At 37.1% G+C, this 18,950-nt stretch overlaps 1 protein-coding gene across 4 annotated transcripts in view; it reads left to right on the forward strand.

Annotated features, from left to right (window-relative positions):
• Positions 1-9,798, forward strand: part of EIF2A (eukaryotic translation initiation factor 2A) — a 35,636-nt gene extending 25,838 nt beyond the window's left edge. For all 4 annotated transcript variants that reach the window (XM_082682398.1, XM_082682400.1, XM_082682399.1 and 1 more), the window contains 4 exons: positions 1,593-1,706; positions 7,624-7,752; positions 8,747-8,812; positions 9,412-9,798. In XM_082682398.1, the coding sequence (XP_082538524.1) occupies positions 1,593-1,706; positions 7,624-7,752; positions 8,747-8,812; positions 9,412-9,477 (375 nt within the window). In that variant the 3' untranslated portion in view covers positions 9,478-9,798. The remainder of the gene's footprint in view (positions 1-1,592; positions 1,707-7,623; positions 7,753-8,746; positions 8,813-9,411) is intronic.
• Positions 9,799-18,950: the final 9,152 nt, after the last annotated feature.

The raw sequence follows: 18,950 nt of genomic DNA on the forward strand, positions 1-18,950 counted from the left end.
TATGCAGTGTGGATAACAAAGAAGTGAAAGAGACTTGCCATCAAATTGTCTGTTCTACAAATACTCAGTTACTTCAGGTAGAGCATGTACACACCGAGAACTTTGATGACCTGAAATAGTTGATGCAGCTAAGATAAAGTCACAGTATGGTTTCTTATTTCTTCCTCCTGTACCTTCAGTGTTTGAGTCCTGCCCATCTCCTTAGAGCACTTACAAGTACCACAGGGGTCTGATATCTAGTACTTAGGAAACTTCATAGAGAACTGATTCTTTAGATGTGCTGAGTATGATAGAGTGTAAGAGACAGTTAACACTGAGATAACAGCAGTTTGGAGGGAAATCAATAAGTAAACATGAGCCTGATAAGAAGCTGTGGTGCAACCACGCATGCTTCATGTGGCCTCCAGCAACTGTGGAGATGACTTAAACCTGTGTATATATATTTTTTATTGAAATATAACTGACATGTAGAATGATAAGATATTTAAGTATACATCATGGTGATTTGATATATGTATATATTGTGAGATATAGTTAATTAATCTAGTTAATTAATGAATCTACCACCTCATTATAATTTATTTATTGTGGTGAGAACATTTGAGTTCTTAGCAAATTTCAGCAATTTCAGTTATATGATACAGTGTTGTTAACCATAGTCACCATGTTCTATGCTAGCTTCTCCTTGATCCTATCCTTAAGTGATCCTTTCTGTTGTGGAATATAGTTGATGGATGGTTATATAAATATCTCCTGATGCAAATGATTTTCTCTTTTTATTATTATAGTCTGACCAGTTATTTAGTTTTTTGTGAACTTCTTCATTATGTTAATCCTGGATTTCCAAATATACAGTTACCACTTGCTGTTTGTTTGGATGTTTTTTCCTTCTGATCTGTTTTAGTTTTTAATTTGCTTTTATTTTTAATCTTCTAATCTCTGATTTTGCATGTAAAGACCTAGCAAGTAATTCTTTGTGTAAAGAAAGCAAATGAGGGGCTCCTGGGTGGCTCAGTGGGTTAAGCCGCTGCCTTCGGCTCGGGTCATGATCTCAGGGTCCTGGGATCGAGTTCCGCATCGGGCTCTCTGCTCAGCAGGGAGCCTGCTTCCCTCTCTCTCTCTCTCTGCCTGCCTCTCCATCTACTTGTGATTTCTCTCTGTCAAATAAATAAATAAAATCTTTAAAAAAAAAAAAAAAAGAAAGCAAATGAGGTAACTGGGTTTCAGTTGGCAGTAGTCAGGTCCAAAAAGAGCCTGGAAGAAGCTGTTGTTAGTATCTGATTTCCTATGAAGCATGTGTCAGTAGTAGTACTAAGAAAAGTTCCATTGTTTTAACAAAACTATACTGTGTTTTGCCAGCACTGTGTAACTGAAAGACATCATATATCCACTAATAATAAGATCCTCATTAAATCCCTCCTGATAGTTGGAATGTGCCTACTACTGAGTTTTAAAATATCCTTTGCCAGTGATCTTAAAATAAATTTAATAAAATACATTTATCCCACAGTAACAAAATTGTATAATTTCTGATACATGTTTTTAAAAACATGGATTCCATTTCACAGTTGTTTCTTTTACATTTTCCACAGCATGAGGAGGAACCACCTCAGAATATGAAGCCACAAGCAGGAAGTGATAAGCCATTATCAAAAACAGCCCTTAAAAATCAAAGGAAGCATGAGGCTAAGAAAGCTGCGAAACAGGTATTTGGGGCACTAATCTTTTTGAAACAAAATAAAACCAGTTAAATTAGCTTAATTTAAGCCTCAAAGTTTAAAGATTGTAGTCCTAAAGACTTGACTATTGTGGGTTTTTTTGGTGTGTGTGTGTGTTTTTTTCTTTTAAGATTTATTTATTTGAAAGCAAGTGTGTGTACATGCACATGAACAGGGGCAAGGGCCAAGGAGAAGGGAGAGAGAGAATCCTCAAGCAGACTCCCCTGCTGAGCATGGAGCTGGACAACACGGAGCTTGATCCCAGGACCCTGAGATCATGATCAGAGCCCAGTTCAGAAGCTGGCCACTTAGCCATCTGAACCACCCAGGCACCCTAAGATTTGACTACTGTGTTGTAAAATGTAATTGAAGTTAGACTTAAATAGTGAGAATGTCTTTCTTTTGTATTTGCCTATGATTTTCTGGGTAGTTCTGTTTATATAATGAGGCAGTGAGGGAACTGGATCTTAAAACCCGAAACCTTAATGGGATTATGTGGTATGTTACTTGTTATAGACCCTTCTGTTGGAGTGTGAAGTGGTATGGTTTGCTCTCTGAAAGCATGTTTGTTAAGAGAGATCAGAAATTATATGACCATAAAGCCATTTTGTTACTCAGTATTATATTACTGTAGGAAATTGTTCAACTGGGAGTCTAAACAACAGAAGTACCCAAAACAATGGAATTGTTCTAAAATAATTTTTATGTGGTTTTATTTTATTTTATTTTTTAAGATTTTTATTTATTTGACAGAGACACAGTGAGAAAGGGAACACAAGCGGAGGAGGGGGAGTGGGAGAAGCAGGCTCCCTACGAGCAGGGAGCCCGATGCGGGGCTCGATCCCAAAACCCTGGGATCATGACCTGAGCTGAAGGCAGATGCTTAATGACTGAGCCACCCAGGCACCCCTTTTCTAAGTGACTTTATAGTTAAATTACACCAGTGTAATAATTGATAAATGACGATTGTGTATGGCTTACGGTGATATTGCAGTCAGCCAAGCTAGGAGTATCTGGTTAGTGAAGTCATCATGATCATATTTTTAAGATTCAGATAATGCAGTCTTGCTGGTAATGCTGGAATTTTGACATATCTAGGTTGCTTATGTTTTGGTAGGCAGTTCCTATTTTAAGTCATAGAATTGTATTATGCAACCAGTCTGCTAAAATCCGAGCTTAAAAAAAAAATCAGTGTGCTCTTTTGTACTTGATATATTTCATCTCCAGAGATAATCTTTAAATAGGTCAGGTTTAGGTCATTCTAAGCATAATGATCTACTCCATGTATTTGACTTGTATAAAAGCAGGAATTGTCCTTTCATCAGTGTGAGTAGAAATCCCTTACTGGCCCTGAATATTACAAGTTAGTAGTATCCTTTTAAGTGCTGGTAGATTAGAGTTCTTTTTTTTTTTCCTAGCTAATATTTTCAGGCATAACTCACAAAAATTTTTAAGTGTACAATGTGATAAGCTGTTATAGGCAAACATTGTGAAAAGATGCCCACAGTTGAGTTTATTAACACATCCATCACTTTACATATTTGCTTTTTGAGAGGTGAGGACACTGAAATTCTACTCTTTAGCAAACTTCAGTTATACAATACAGTATTATCAGCTGTGGTCACATTATATATTAGATCCTCAGACTTTATTCATCTTGTAATTGGAAGTTTGTATCCTTTTACCAGTCTGTCCCCATTCCCCCCACTCCATAGCTTCTGGCAACCACCATTCTACTCTTTGTTTCTAAGAGTTTTACTTTATTTTTAATAGATTCCACATATAAGTGATACCATGCAGTATTTTCTTTCACAGTCTGGTTTATTTCACTTAGCATAATCCCACCATGTTCATTCATATTATTGCAAATGGGAGGATTTCCTTTTTTTTTCCTTCAAATATTTATTTGTTTATTTGAGAGAGATTGGGAGTATGCACTTAAGAGAACACAAGCAGGGGGAGCGGCAGAGGGAGAGAGAGAAGCAGACTCCCCACTGAGCAAGGAGCCCGAAGTGAGGCTCAATCCCAGGACCCCAGGATTGTAACCTGAACTGAAGGCAGACGCTTAACCAACTGAGCTACCCAGGTGCCCCTGAATAATAGTCCATTTTATATGTATATTCCACATTTTCTTTATCATTCATCCATCGATGGACACTTTAGGTTATTTCCACCTTGGCTATTGTGAATAATGCTGCAATGAACACAATATAGGTATCTCTTTGAGATAATGATTTTGTTTCCTTTGGTATATCTCCAGAAATGGGATTACAGAGTCATATAGTAGCTCTGTTTTTAGTTTTCTGAGGAACCTCCAATCTGCCCATAGTGTCAGTATAGGATTCCTTCTCGTTGAGATGGAAGGGCTTTCTGAAGCCCACTCAACTTAAGAATCTTATTTTTGTAAATGGTGTTTCTTCCTCTTTATTATAAGATTATTTATTTATGGGGGCACCTTGTTGGCTCAGTGGGTTAAGCCTCTGCCTTCACCTCAGGTCATGATCCCAGGGTCCTGGGATCGAGCCTCACATCAGGCTCTCTGCTCAGCAGGGAGCCTGCGTCCTCCTCTCTCTGCCTACTTGTGATCTCTGCCTGTCAAATAAATAAATAAATAAGAAAAAAGAAAGAAAAGATTATTTTAAAAGATTTTCTTTAAATTTTTATTTAAGTTCCCATTAGTTAACACACAGTATAATGTTTCAGGTGTACAATACAGTGATTCAGCACTTCCATATATCACCCAGTGCTCATCACAACAAGTGCCCTCCTTAACCCCCATCACCTATTTAACCCATCTACCCCACCTCCCCTCTGGTAACCAGCAGTTTGTTCTCTATAGTTCAGAGTCTGTTTCTTGGTTTGCCACTTTCTCTGTCTCTTTTCCCTTTGCTTGTTTGTTTGGTTTCTTAAATTCCACATCTGAGTGAAATTATATGGTGTTTGACTCTGACTTACCTCACTTAGTGTGATACTCTCTAGCTCCATCTGTGTCATTGCAAATGGCAAGATTCATTCTTTTTTATGGCTCATAAGTCCATTGTATATATATATACCACATCATCTTTATCCATTCATCAGTTGACGGACACTTGGGTGGGCTATTTGCATAATTGGCTCTTGTAGGTAATGCTGCTATAAGCATCGGGGTGTATGTATCCCGTTGAATTAGTATTTTTGTATTCTTTGGGTAAATACCTAGTAGTGTGTTTGCTGTATCTTAGGGTAGCTCTATTTTTAACTTTTGGAGGAAACTCCATACTGTTTTCCAGAGTGGCTGCACTAGTTTGCATTCCCACCATCAGCGCGAGTATTCCCCCTTCTCCATATCCTCGCCAACACCTATTCTTTCTTGTGTTGTTGATTTTAGCCATTCTGACAGGTGTGAGGCGATATCTCATTGTGGTTTCGATTTGTGTTTCCCTGATGATGAGTGATGTTGAGAATCTTTTCATGTTTCTGTTGGCCATCTGTATGTCATCTTTGGGAAAATGTCTATTGAAATGGATGGTTGGGGTTAGTTAACGTCGTGTGATAGAACAAAGGTAAATGGTCCGTGACAATAGCTACTTTCTCAGCCCTGACTCTTGAGTTAAGTAATCAAAGATAAAGGAGTTAGAGACATATAATCTAACCAAGTGCTTTTATAAACTAGTGATGACTTTATAAGCTTATGAACTCTACCAAAAGGAATTGAACCTAAGAATTTAATCTTACCATATATATATATTGTTTTTAGAGAATGACCAGAATTTAAGTATAATAATGCAGACATTTTAACTTATTCTTGGTTTTCAAAAATATGGTAGAAAGTTAAATTTCATATTTCGCTTAGTAGTTTTTCACATGTATTGACATTAGTCTTCTTTCCTAGAAGAAAATTTTTCTCAGCTCTTTGCAAACTAAATTTTAAAAATACTTACTTGATATCAGAAATGATTTTTTTTTCAAGATTTTATTTATTTATTCATGAGGTACAGAGAGAGAAACAGAGGGAGAAGCAGGCTCTCACTGAGCAGAGAGTCTGATGCAGGACTCAATCCCAGGACCCCGGAATCATGACCTGAGCCGAAGGCAGGTGCTTAACCATCTGAGCCATCCAGGTGCCCCAGAAGTGAATTTTGATAGGCGCAGTACCTCTCTTCTCCTTTTACTCACTCTTCTTTAGTTTTCTATTATGAAAGTACCAAACTACATATTATTAGAATAAATAGGCTTCTTAGGAGAAGAATCTAAACAGTTTCTTTCTATTTATTAAAGTGCTTGCTCAGTAATGCATTTTCACATGGAAGGTTAGAAGTTAATATTTGTTAAACTGGAATATACAAAAAGTACAACTAACATGCTTTAAAAAGAAAAAGTGACTCCAGTTCTATGCTCTCCAAAAACTCTCAGGCAAATATTTCTAGATACGAGTGATACCATGTTTCATGTCCCCCTAGGATGCTTTGGTATTCAGAGCATTTTACCCAGAACTCTGAGTAAGAGTTGTGGCCTTGGGGCTTTATGTATTCTACTGGGAACTCTATAAGGAAGAAATAGAAGTTCTGTCTTGGGGCTAATAAAGCCTTAAGTAACCTTTTACCCCCCCCTTGTAAAAATGTATGTCTTGTCATAATTACAAAAGCAGAGTAGTTCTTTGACTACTTCATTTATTTAGCATGTGCCATAAAGCAGGTCTTGTGCTGGGGGCACAAACAGAACAGTGAACAAAGAAAGCTCTGGTATAATCTAATGGGAGATAGTGTAATATACTGTTACAGTAGGAATACATAGCACGTGTTGTGCAACTAATCCAGTCTTCTGGGTTGGGAGAGAATTTTTCAAAAGGCCTAAACAATAAGTAGGGTCAGCCAGGCAACCTGAAGTTGTTCTAGCACACACGAAGGCCAGAAAACAAGTATATGGCACCTGAGGGGAAAGAGAAGTGGTTCAGAATCAGAGGTCTGATTACATGGAGAGCAATATCCCTTTGAGTTTTCCTTAGGAATTTGTCACAAATTTAAATTTGTTCAGATCAGCTGAACTGATCTGATTATAAATAAATCTCTGCAGGGCTTATCTAGTAACATTATCCATTACATGTACTTGATCATACATACTTACTAGAGTTTTTGGAGGACATCATCAAAGTAAAACTTCAAACACTTTAAATTAGAAGGGCCCTCTCATATTTCTAAACCATTCATATAGTGGCATATCCTAAAATACCCAAAAGTTTGGAATGCTTGTAGGCTGATACAGAAACCTCCTGTGTTTTTCTGCTAAAATCATTTCATTTCTTTTCATATATAGGATTATTTTCTATTTTATTATTTTATTTTTTATTTTTATTATTTTATTATTTTTATTATTTATTAATTTATCATTTATTAGTATTTTGTTATTCTACTTCAACTCCAAATTTTAGACCTAACAAAGTGTTCCCTATGACGATTGCATGGTAAAATCCTTTTGGGTGGGGGCGCCTGGGTGGCTCAGTGGATTAAGCCCCTGCCTTCGGCTCGGGTCATGATCTCAGGGTCCTGGGATCGGGTCCCGCATCGAGCTCTCTGCTCAGCAGGGAGCTTGCTTCCCTCTCTGTCTCTCTCTGGCTGCCTCTCTGTCTACTTGTGATTTCTCTCTGTCAAATAAATAAATCTTTAAAAAAAAAAAAAATCCTTTTGGGTGTCTCCTTATCTGTGTTTTTCTTTCTTTTTTTTTTTCTTTAAAGCTGTATTGTATATTTCTGTTATGGGACAATGTGGCTACTTCATGAGACTTTCAATTTAGATCATTTATATAAAATGTAGTATAAAAGATAAAAATCACATTTTGGTTTCTGCATTTTATATACCAAGACTGTGTTGGTTGAAGTACTTTAATGTTTCATTTTAGAAAATTGAATTTTTGAAAATGTTTCCTGCAGGAAGCAAGAAATGAGAAGAGTCCAGATTTGGCACCTACTCCTGCCCCACAGAGCACACCACGAAATACTGTCTCACAGTCAACCTCTGGAGACCCTGAAATAGACAAAAAAATCAAGAACCTAAAGAAGGTGAGACACTTAAGTAAAAATCAGATGTATTTATTGAAAGAAATCCATGAGAAATATATAAAGAGAGGCATCTAAGAAGTTTGTAGCAGTTCTGATTATTGCTTTCTCTCTATGAAATTCTATAATTTGGGAACTGATTTTAGTTCTAGTCACAAATGTCTGATAGCTATTATTAGTTTTTATTATTGATTCTTGGAGTAATAAGAAATGTACATTTGTACAGAAATACACTGAACACTTATACTTAGTATTTCATCAGACATTTGTGAGATAGGTAGGAACAGATGTTTATCCCAGTTTTGAAGATGAAGAAACAGAGACAAAAAGAAGTTTATTAATTTGTCTTATTGCAGCCAGTTTGTGATGATGGCCCTGGGGTAAAACCAGGTTTCTAGAGCCTTCCCAGGCTGCATTACAAAATACCTCTTTTTTTTTTTTTTTTTTAAGATTTTATTTATTTATTTGACAGGCAGAGATCACAAGTAGGCAGAGAGGCAAGCAGAGAGAGAGAGGAGGAAGCAGGCTCCCTGCCGAGCAGAGAGCCCGATGCGGGACTCGATCCCGGGACGCAAGATCATGACCTGAGCCGAAGGCAGCGGCTCAACCCACTGAGCCACCCAGGTGCCCCTACAAAATACCTCTTAAAGCCAAACACATTGTCTGGGTATAGTGAAGTGCTGGAAGAAGTAGTAAAGTTGGTGATATATTTACATACTTATAGATGTACATATATAATATAATAATTACTTGAGAGCTTGAAAATTTTTTTGCCAAATCCCATGTTCTTAACATATTCAATTTTACATATAAGTTAAAAAAACAAAAAATTTTGCCTTAGCATTTTAACAGACTATCCTTGATCCAAAGGTAAGGTAATTGTTTTTTCTTACTCATTTTTCCAATCCATGTGATTGCGTTATTACTAAGAAAATTTGCATTCTGAAATTACTTGTTCTTCCTTCCTCTTGACTTGTAATATATTTGATATTCACAGAAACTGAAAGCAATCGAACAACTGAAAGAACAAGCAGCAGCTGGGAAACAGCTAGAAAAAAATCAGGTCATTTTTACATGTTTCATTTATGCTTATAATTACTACCACTCTTCTTTTTATTATAAAACAATTATTTAATCAAGTGGGAGAGCTTATAATTGAAAAACTTAATTTGAAAACATATGCCATATATTTGGTAAAATGTTTTCACATTTAAAAGAGGATAGGGGAAGATAGGATGTAGATCATGGTGAATGAGAGAATCACTATTCCCAAGAGGTATACTAAGGCCATTGCTATTAAAAATAAAGGCAAATTATTAAAATAGATAAACATAGGATTCTCTTCCTTTCTGTATCTCGGGTTATACTGCCCTGTTTGCTCTTTTCTCTCCTTCTGAGGGAAGCCCAAGTGTAGAATGGAAAATTTCTTGGACCCTCAATGTTGCAATAAGACAGCATCTGTCCTTTGCCCCCTTGATTCATACCAGGAAAAAATTAGAGCTTGTTTCCCTGTATTTTTAAATCTGTATTTTCCAGTAGATCTGTTAAAGTATCAGAAATACTTTTTATAAACTTTTTCTCCTTTGCTGTTTTGGCTGTATATCCAGTAATTATTTTATTTCATTTCCTATTTAATAACTTTGTTGTTTTGAACTTTTCTAGTTGGAGAAAATTCAGAAAGAGAAAGCCCTTATCCAGGAGCTGGAAGATTTGGAATTGGGCGTTTAAAGATTCACAGAAAGCAAGTTCTTACCAGAAATCAGCAAACACATTTTCTGTTAAACCCATTGGCGGACATGAAATATTCATGTGCCCACATTTAATGTTCATCTATAATTTTAACAATTTATCCAAGATTCTGCATATGTTTGAAATTATTTAATAATGTCTGTTAAATTGATTTTTACAACCTGCATCCTTTATCATGTCAACACATGATACAGAAAAGAAACACATGAATTTTTTAATAAGATTGAAAGACAGTGTCATTGCTTTTTTATTAGGGGACAGTATTTACCATCCATGTGAATAAAAAACATTTAAATTTAATCATCGTTGGCTTTGTTATAACTTCCTAAGTTAACAAGTCCTTTATTAATTAATAACACGAGTTTGGAAATTTTTCCTTTGAATGTATAATAAAATGGCTTTTTTTTAATCCTAAAGAATTATTATATTGTCCAAATTTTAAATTAAAGCCTTAAAAATCTGATAGTGCTAAACATTAAATTGATTATATTATTTGTAGTATTTGAAATAGTTTTTGTGCATAGTTCTAAAGTAAATACAGACTTTAAAAATAGAAAATAGTAAAACATTTTATTTTGATATTTCAGATAATAGATCTAGTGATTCAAGGATGAAGTAAATATTTTTGAAACATGAACTATGATTATTTTGCTGTAGTCGAGTCTTATTTTGATTGTTTATTCATATGGTGAGAAAAAGATGTAATGATAATTTGACACTTACCTATGAAAATGAATTTATATATAGTTTTAATGTCTATTACAATTAATTTTTTTTATCAGGTTTACATTTGAAGTCACTTTTTTAAAAGTTTGATTAATTTAACTAATCTGTACACCCAGCTTGGGGCTTGAAATTGGACCTTGAGATCAAGAGACACACTCTCCTGACTGAGTCAACCAGGCACCCTAACATTTGAAACTGCTTTTATTTCATTTGCCTTAATACAGGTTTTCATTTTCCAGAGGTAATCTTTAAACTGATAGGTGAAAAAATACAGAAACAGCTTGAGAGACAAGAATAAACGACTGAGTTTACTGATATCCCAGAGTTTCTACTAAGATTTATCAGTGATTCATTACAATTCATTGCAAGGATGAATTCATTATTCATCCTTTCCCCAAAGGGCAAGGATGTAAATGTAATTCATTACAATTTTGAGTGGTATTGACAGGGAGGGATAGTCCAAGATGGCGGAGGAATAGGAGACTTAGTTTTCGTTTGGTCCCAGGAATTCAGCTACATAGCTATCAAATCGTTCTGAATACCTGTGAACACAACCAAAGAGCTAAGAAAATAGCTGCAACTGTGCAAATGGAAAAGTGACTAAATTCTGCAAGATAGAAGGTGCAGACAAGTGAATCTGAGGCAATAAATGGGAAGATAAACCGTGGGGAGAAGGAGCTTCTGTCAGCAGCCTGGGCAAGTGATAATAGCAGCGGAGCACAAAATCAGAACTTTTAAAAGTCTGCTCCAGGGTATCTGTCACAGTGGTTTAAGCATCTGTCTTCAGCTCAGGTCATGATCCTGGGGTCCTGGGATCAAGCCCCACGTTGGGCTCTTTGTTTAGCAGGGAGTCTGGTTCTCCCTCTGCCCATTGTGTCCCCCTACCCTAGCCTCTGCTCATGCTCTCTCTTTCTCTGTCAAATAAATAAATAAAACAAAATAAAGTCTGCTCCAGTGAGGAACATCTGTCTGAAAGGTGCTCAGGTGGTAGAGTGGGGCAGAATCCTAGGTGGGACAGCATGGTCTCAGGATCCTTGGGGTCACAGGAAGGGGGGAGGTGCCCACATGGCAGAGTTCCTAGGCATTGGAGCAGGGAAGCTGGCTGCAATCAGCAAGCCCAGGAGTAGGTTCTCAGCTCAGGGTTGCTGTAAACCAGGAACTGTGGCACAGTTGGGTGACCACTCTCCAAGCAGGGGCCCAGCAAGTGGCAGAACTGTGGCAAAACTATCTCCTTACCTCCCCTGGGAGGAGCTGCATGGGTGGGCACTGTAGGAGTCTACAGGGTTTGAAGACTAGAAACCAGATCATGTGCCTGAGATAGAAACGCTTGGTCACAGGCTGGGTGAGCACACTGGATGGAGACCAGGGAGACAGGAGTGATCGCAGTTTTCATTTTTACACTTATATTCTATGCTTTCATTGTATTTTATTTTATTTTATTTTACTACATATATAAGTTTTTCTTACTTTACAATTTTGGGATCTAGCTTTCCAACAAACAGACCAAAATACACACAAGATCCAGTCTGGTCTGTTCATCTGATTATATTCCTTTTTTTTTTTCCCCTTTCAGGTCCCTTCTGATTTGTTTAGTGTATATTTCTCTGGGGTCATTGTTGCCATTTTAGTATTTTTGTTCTCTTGTTCATCTCTTCTCTGGACAGAATGACAAGATGGGAAAACTCACTTCAAAAAAGAGAAGAAGCAGTACTGACTGCCAGGGACCTAATCATTATGGATATAAGTAAGATGTCAGAACTAGAGTTCAGAATAATGATTTTAAAGATATTAGCTGGGCTTGAAGAAAACATAGAAGACACAAGAATCCCTTTCTGGAGAAATGAACTAAAATCTAATTAAGTCGAAACAAGGGCTATTGATGAGATCCAATAAAAAATGGAGGCTCTAGATGTTAGGATAAATGAGACAGAAGAGAGGACTAGTAGATATAGATTAGTATATAGAAGACAAAAGTGATGGAGAATAAAGCCGAGAGAGATCAACAACTATTATACACAAGAGGAGAATTCGAGGGATAAGTGATCCATAAAGCAAAACAATATTAGAATAATTGGGATCCCAGAAGAAGAGGGGAGGTGGGCAGAAGGTATACTGGAGCAAATTATAGCAGAGAACTTACCTAATCTGGGAAAGGAAACAGGTATCCAAGTTCAGAGAACCCCTCTCAAAATCAAAAATTGGTCACACCCTGACATATAGTAGTGAAACTTCGAAATCAAAGAGAGAAAATCCAGTGAAACTGGAACTCAATCACAAGAAGAAATTTGGAAAGAACTCAAATATATGGAGGCTAAAGAGCATCCTACTAAATGAATACGTCAACCAGAAAACTAAAGAATTTTTAAAATTTATGGTAACAAATGAAAATGAAAACACAACTGTTCAAATCTTTGAGATGCAGCAAAAGTGCTCCTAAGAGGGAAGTATATAGCAATACAAGCCTTTTTCAAGAAATAAGAAAGGTCTTAAATACACAACCTAACCCTACACCTAAAGGAGCTGCAGAAAAAAAAAAAAAAACAGCAAATAAAGCCAAAACCCAGCAGGAGAAGGGAATTAATAAAGATTAGAACAGAAATCAATAAAATAGAAACCAAAAGAACTAGAACAGATCAACAGAACTAGGACCTGGTTCTTTGAAAGAATAAGACTGATAAGCCCCTTGCCAGACTTATCCAAAAAAAAAAAAAAAAAAAAAGGACAAAGGACCCAAAATAAATAAAATCATGAATGACAGAGGAGAGATCACAACCAACACAGGAAATATAAGAACATATGAGCACCTATATGCCAACAAATTAGGCAATCTGGAAGAAATGGATGCAGTTCTAGAGACAGATAAACTACCAAAACTGAATCAGGAAGGAATACAAAACCTGAACAGAACTAATAGCAAGCAAGGAAATTGAATCAGTAATCAAAAATCCCCTAAAAAATAAGAGTCCAGGGCTGGATTGCTTCCCAGGGGGAATTCTACCAAGTATTTTAAAAAGAATATCTATTCTTGTGAAACTGTTTCAAAAAAATAGAAGTGGAAGGAAAACTTATGAACTCTATGTGGCCAGCGTTATCTCGATCCTCAAACCAAAGACCCAACAGAAAGAATTACAGACCAAGATCTCTGATGAACATGGATACCAAGATACTGGCCAATAGGATCCAACAGTACATTAAAAGGATTATTCACCATGACCAAGTGGGATTTATTCCTGGGCTGCAAGGGTGGTTCAACATCTGCACATCAATCAGTGTGATACAATACATTAACAAAAGAAAGGACAGGGGCACCTGGGTGGCTCAGTGGGTTAAAGCCTCTGCCTTCGGCTCAGGTCATGATCCCAAGGTCCTGGGATCAAGCCCAGCATCAGGCTCCCTGCTCAGTGGGGAGCCTGCTTCCCCCACACTCTCTCTGCCTGCCTCTCTGCCTACTTGTGATCTCCGTCTGTCAAATAAATAAAATCTTATTTTTTTGAAGATTTTATTTGTTTCTTTGACAGAGACAGATCAGAAGTAGGCAGAGAGGCAGGCAGAGAGAGGAGGACGCAGGCTCCCTGCTGAACAGAGAGCCCGATGTGGGACTCAATCCCAGGACCCTGAGATCATGACCTGAGCTGAAGGCAGAGGCTTTAACCCACTGAGCCAACCAGGTGCCCCTAAATAAAATATTTCTAAATTTTTTTTTAATTAAAAAAAAAAAAAAAAAGAGGACAAGAACTGGATGAGCCTCTCAATAGATGCAGGAAAAGCATTTGACAAAGCACGGCACCCTCTCTTGATTAAAACTCTTCCAGTGTAGAGATAGAACATACCTCAATATCATAAAAGCCATATACAAAAAACCCACAGAGAATATCATTCTCAGTGGGGGAAAATTTCCCCTAAGGTCAGAAGCATAGCAGGGATGTTCAACATAGTACTGGAAGTCCTAGTCTCAGCAATCAGACAACCAAAAGAAAGAAAGTCATCCAAATTGGCAAAGAAGTCAAATTCTCACTCTGCAGATGATGTGATGTTCTATGTGAAAAATCAAGAAGACTCCACCCCCAAAATTGCTAGAACTCACAGGAATTCAAAGTGGCAGGTTATAAAAAATCAATGCACAGAATTTAGTTGCATTTCTATACACTAACAATGAGACAGAAGAAAGAGAAAATAAGGAACCGATCCTATTTACAGTAGCACCCAAAACCATAAGATAGCTAGGAATAAACCTAACCAAAGAGGCAAAGGATCTGAACTTAGAAAACTATAGAACACTCATGAAAGAAATTGAGGAAGACACAAAGAAATGGAAAAATGTTCCATGCTCATTAATTGGAAGAGCAAATATTGTTAAAATGTCTATGCTACCTAGAGCAATCTATATATTCAGTGCAGTCGCTATCAAAATACTTCTTTCACAGAGCTGGAATAAATAATCCTACAATCTGTATGGAACCAGAAAAGACCGCAAATAGCCAAAGGAATGCTGAAAAAGAAAACCAAAACTGGTGGCATCATGATCCCAGACTTCAAGCCTGTTACAAAGCTGTAATCATCAAGACAGTATGGTATGGTATGGTATTTTTATGCTATTTTTATACCAATAAAAATAGACACATAGATCAGCGGGACAGAATAGAGAGCCCAGAAATGGACCCTCAACCCTAATCTTTGACAAAGTAGGAAAGAATGTCCAGTGGTAAAAAGTCTCTTCCAACAGATTCTGTCAGGAAAATTGGACATCCACATGCAGAAGAATGAAATTTCCTTACACCACATACAAAAATAGACTCAAAATGGGTGAAAGACTTCAGTGTGAGATAGGAATTCACTGAATCCTAGAGAACACAGGCAGCCTCCTCCGTGACCTCGACTGCAGCAACTTCTTGCTAGACACGACTCCAAAAGCAAGGGAAACAAAGGCAAAAATGAGCTATTCATCAAGATAAAAAGCTTTTGCACAGCTAAGGAAACAGTTGACTAAACCAAAATACAACCAACAGAATGGGAAAAGATATATGCAAATGTCTAAGGAGATAAAGGGTTAGTATCCAAAATCTATAAAGAAACCCAATACCTGAAGAACAAATAATACAATCAAGAAATGGGCAGAAGATATGCAAATGGTCAGCAGACACACTAAAATGTGCTCCACATCACTCAGCATCAGGGAAGTACAATCAAAACCACAATGAGGTACCACATCACACTGGTCAGAATGGCTAAAATTAACAAGTCAGGAAACAATATGTTGGCAAGGATGCAAAGAGAGGGGAACCCTCTTACACTGTTGGTAGGAATGGAAGCTGGTACAGTATAGAGGTTCCTCAAAAAGTTGAAAATGGAGCTGCCCTACCACCCAGCAATTGCACTATTAGGGATTTATCCCAGATATACAAATGTAGTAATCTGAAGGGGCACCTGCACCCCAATGTTTGTAGCAGCAATGTCCACAATAGCCAAACTATGGAAGGAGCCCAGATGGCCACTTGACAGATGAATGGATAAAGAAGATGTGGTATATATATATAGACACACACAATGGAATACTACCAAGACATAAAAAGTGAAATCTTGGGACGCCTGGGTGGCTCAGTTGGTTGGACGACTGCCTTCGGCTCAGGTCATGATCCCGGAGTCCCGGAATCGAGTCCCGCATCGGGCTCCCAGCTCCGTGGGGAGTCTGCTTCTCCCTCTGACCTTCTCCTCGCTCATGCTCTCTCTCTCTCACTGTCTCTCTCTCAAATGAATAAATAAAATCTTAAAAAAAAAAATGAAATCTTGCCACTTGTAACCTACATGGATGAAACTAAAGGGTATTATGCTAAACAGAATAAGTCAATCAGAGAAAGACAATTATTGTATGACCTCACTGATATGTGGAATTTAAGAAACAAAACAGAGGCTCATAGGGGAAGAGAGAAAAAAAGAAAATAAGGCAAAATCAGAGAGGGATGCAACCATAAGAGACTCTTAATCATAGTAAACATACTGATGGTTGCTGGAGGGGAGAAGGGTGCACGGATGGGGTAACTGGATGATGGACATTAAAGAGGACATGTGATCTAAGAAGCACTGGGTATTATATAGGAAACTAATAATACATTATATGTCCATTGAATTTAAATTAAAAAAGAATGAAAAAAACAAAATAGAAAAAAGTTGTGGTATTTTAAATGTTTTAAAAATTTTTTAAAAATTAATTACATATTTATAGCAAGAATTTACAGTAAACATTATCTTTAAAATGTTTATCTCAAAGATAGCACCGTTGACTTTTGTTTTAGTCAAATGCGTTTAAATTTTTCCAGGCTAACTCCTCCTACCAAAATTCTTCAGCTTATATTTTTAGAATTGTCTATATTTCTGTAATCATTTAATCTATTCAACTCTTTAAAAAAAAAATGTTTCGGGACGCCTGGGTGGCTCAGTTGGTTAAGCAGCTGCCTTCGGCTCAGGTCATGATCCCAGCATCCTGGGATCGAGTCCCACATCGGGCTCCTTGCTCAGCCGGGAGCCTGCTTCTCCGTCTGACTCTGCCTTCCACTCTGTCTGCCTGTGCTCGCTCTCGCTCGCTCTGACAAATAAATAAAATCTTTAAAAAAAAAAAATGTTTCCTTTCTGAGCATATGTCAAGATAAAAATCACTGATTTCTTTGACTACATATTTTTTTATTTTAAACATATTATCCTCTCGGAGTAAGAGTATGGTGATAGAAAAAAGAGGTTAAAGTGATGAAAGTCTGCTTGAGAATGAAATTTTAAATACATTGCTATATTCATTATAAAAGAAAATCTATAAATCCCAGATTCTCATAAAAATCTCCCTTGCTTACTTATCTCAAAAACGTTTTTGGTATTTACCAGAATCACCTCTAAGGACATTATAGTCTTGAGGAGAGGCACTTAAGTAGACACAAAGGCTCTCCTTATCTTTTATGAGTTAAGTTTCCCAGTGAGGGAAGAGAAAAAAACCAAAACCCAACTCTACTGTTTAAAAAAAAAGGAATTCTTTTCTTAGGAAAGAAAAAAGAGATGATCATTTGTGTCAAAAATGATATTTGTGGGGCACCTGAGTGGCTCAGTGGGGTAAAGCCTCTGCCTTCGTCCCAGGTTCAGGGTCTGAGATCAAGCCTTGTACCACCACTTTCCAGGCATTTCTCTGAGATCCTGAGACAGGACAGAGCCAAATACATGTCCTATTTTTGCTGTCTTAAATCAGGAGTCATAAAAGTGCACTTCTAAAAGTGTTTATAACATATAGAATCATATTTTAAGTGAATTTGAAAATTCGAAGCCTTTGGTTTTACCTAAACAATTCCTGATACGGCCACTAGAGGGCTCCAAAATCAGAGCGTTGTATAAGGAAATTAAAGAATTAGAAATCTTACAACATATACTGAAAAATATGCTCACTCACTTAAAAGTTACCAGTCTCATAGGCTGGTTTGCTGTTTTTTCTTTTTTTCATTGCCGAGTTCCTTGAATTAACCTTCTTTATCCCCTTGCCATCAGACTTATTTCTACCTTTCTCCTGATTCTGTCAGTTATCTATTGGCTGCAAATGAATCATGTCCCAGGAGGTTACTTATAGGTCAAATATTTACAAAATGGAATGTGTTTTCCTAGAGAGGTAATAATGGAACTAGTTATTGGTGCTGAGGTGAGCCCATGAAGTATTAAATGGAAAAACTATGTATACATTTTTTTTATTTGAGAGAGAGAAAGAGAGAGAGAGCGGTCGCAAGCTGGGGGGAGGGGCAGAGGGAGAGGGAGAAGCAGACTCTCCTGCTGAGCAAAGAGTCTGATGTGGGACTTGATCCCAGGACCCTGAGATCATGACTTGAGCTGCAGGCAAATGCTTAACTGAGCCACCCAGGCACCCTACTTTTTTTTTTTTTTAAGGCAACTTAAAAATTAATTTTAAAAAACTAGCACCAGTATAGGAAATATATACAAAGAGAATGAGAATTCCTTTAGAAATTTTGTATGCTACTTTAAAAAAAAAAAAAGATTTAAATGAAGAAAAATATTTTTTAGGCTATTACTAAGGACGATTTTGGTCATTTTTGTGTGCTTTAGATACTCGTTCTTTACCGAATACATGCAAACATATCTTCTCTTTTCTTTGATACAAATTTTCACTATACTTTAATTACAACTGAGGTAATTTGGTGTTACAAATGAAGGAAAGAAAGGAGATTCCTTTTCCTAAGATCACTAAGCAAAAAATGGAAGCAGTAAGAAAAGAAAAAGGAATTACAGAGAAAAAGATGTACAGGAGATACACAGAGGAAGACGGAAAGCAAGGGAGAAGTGAAGGAAAGACATTGGAATTGGGTCAGAGTCGTCACACCCAGGCAACTTCTCAGTTGCTTATTTGAGCCGGCGAGGAATGGAGGGTTGGTGAGCACACCTGGAAGAGAAAATAGGTACTATGTAACCCCGAGATAGTTGGCAGATCAAGCCTGATGTGACTTGGGAATGCCTTCAGAAATCTCTTAGGAATTTAGTTCTTTTTCGAAGAAAATGGAGGTGTATTTTTAGAGTCCTAAAAGACTAGCAAAGCACAGTTGCTTACATTTCCACTAAGGCAAAATTACTCCTAGGCACAGTTTTGTTTTCCATGTTCATTTGAAGCTAAACAAGTCAAGTCCTAGAATTGTGATATCACCAGAGAGAATCTTTTATTGTGCCCAGCCTGTTTTTTGTTTCTGTTTTTG

This window comes from Mustela nivalis, assembly GCF_964662115.1.
Source record: "Mustela nivalis genome assembly, chromosome: 1".
NCBI lineage: Eukaryota > Metazoa > Chordata > Mammalia > Carnivora > Mustelidae > Mustela > Mustela nivalis.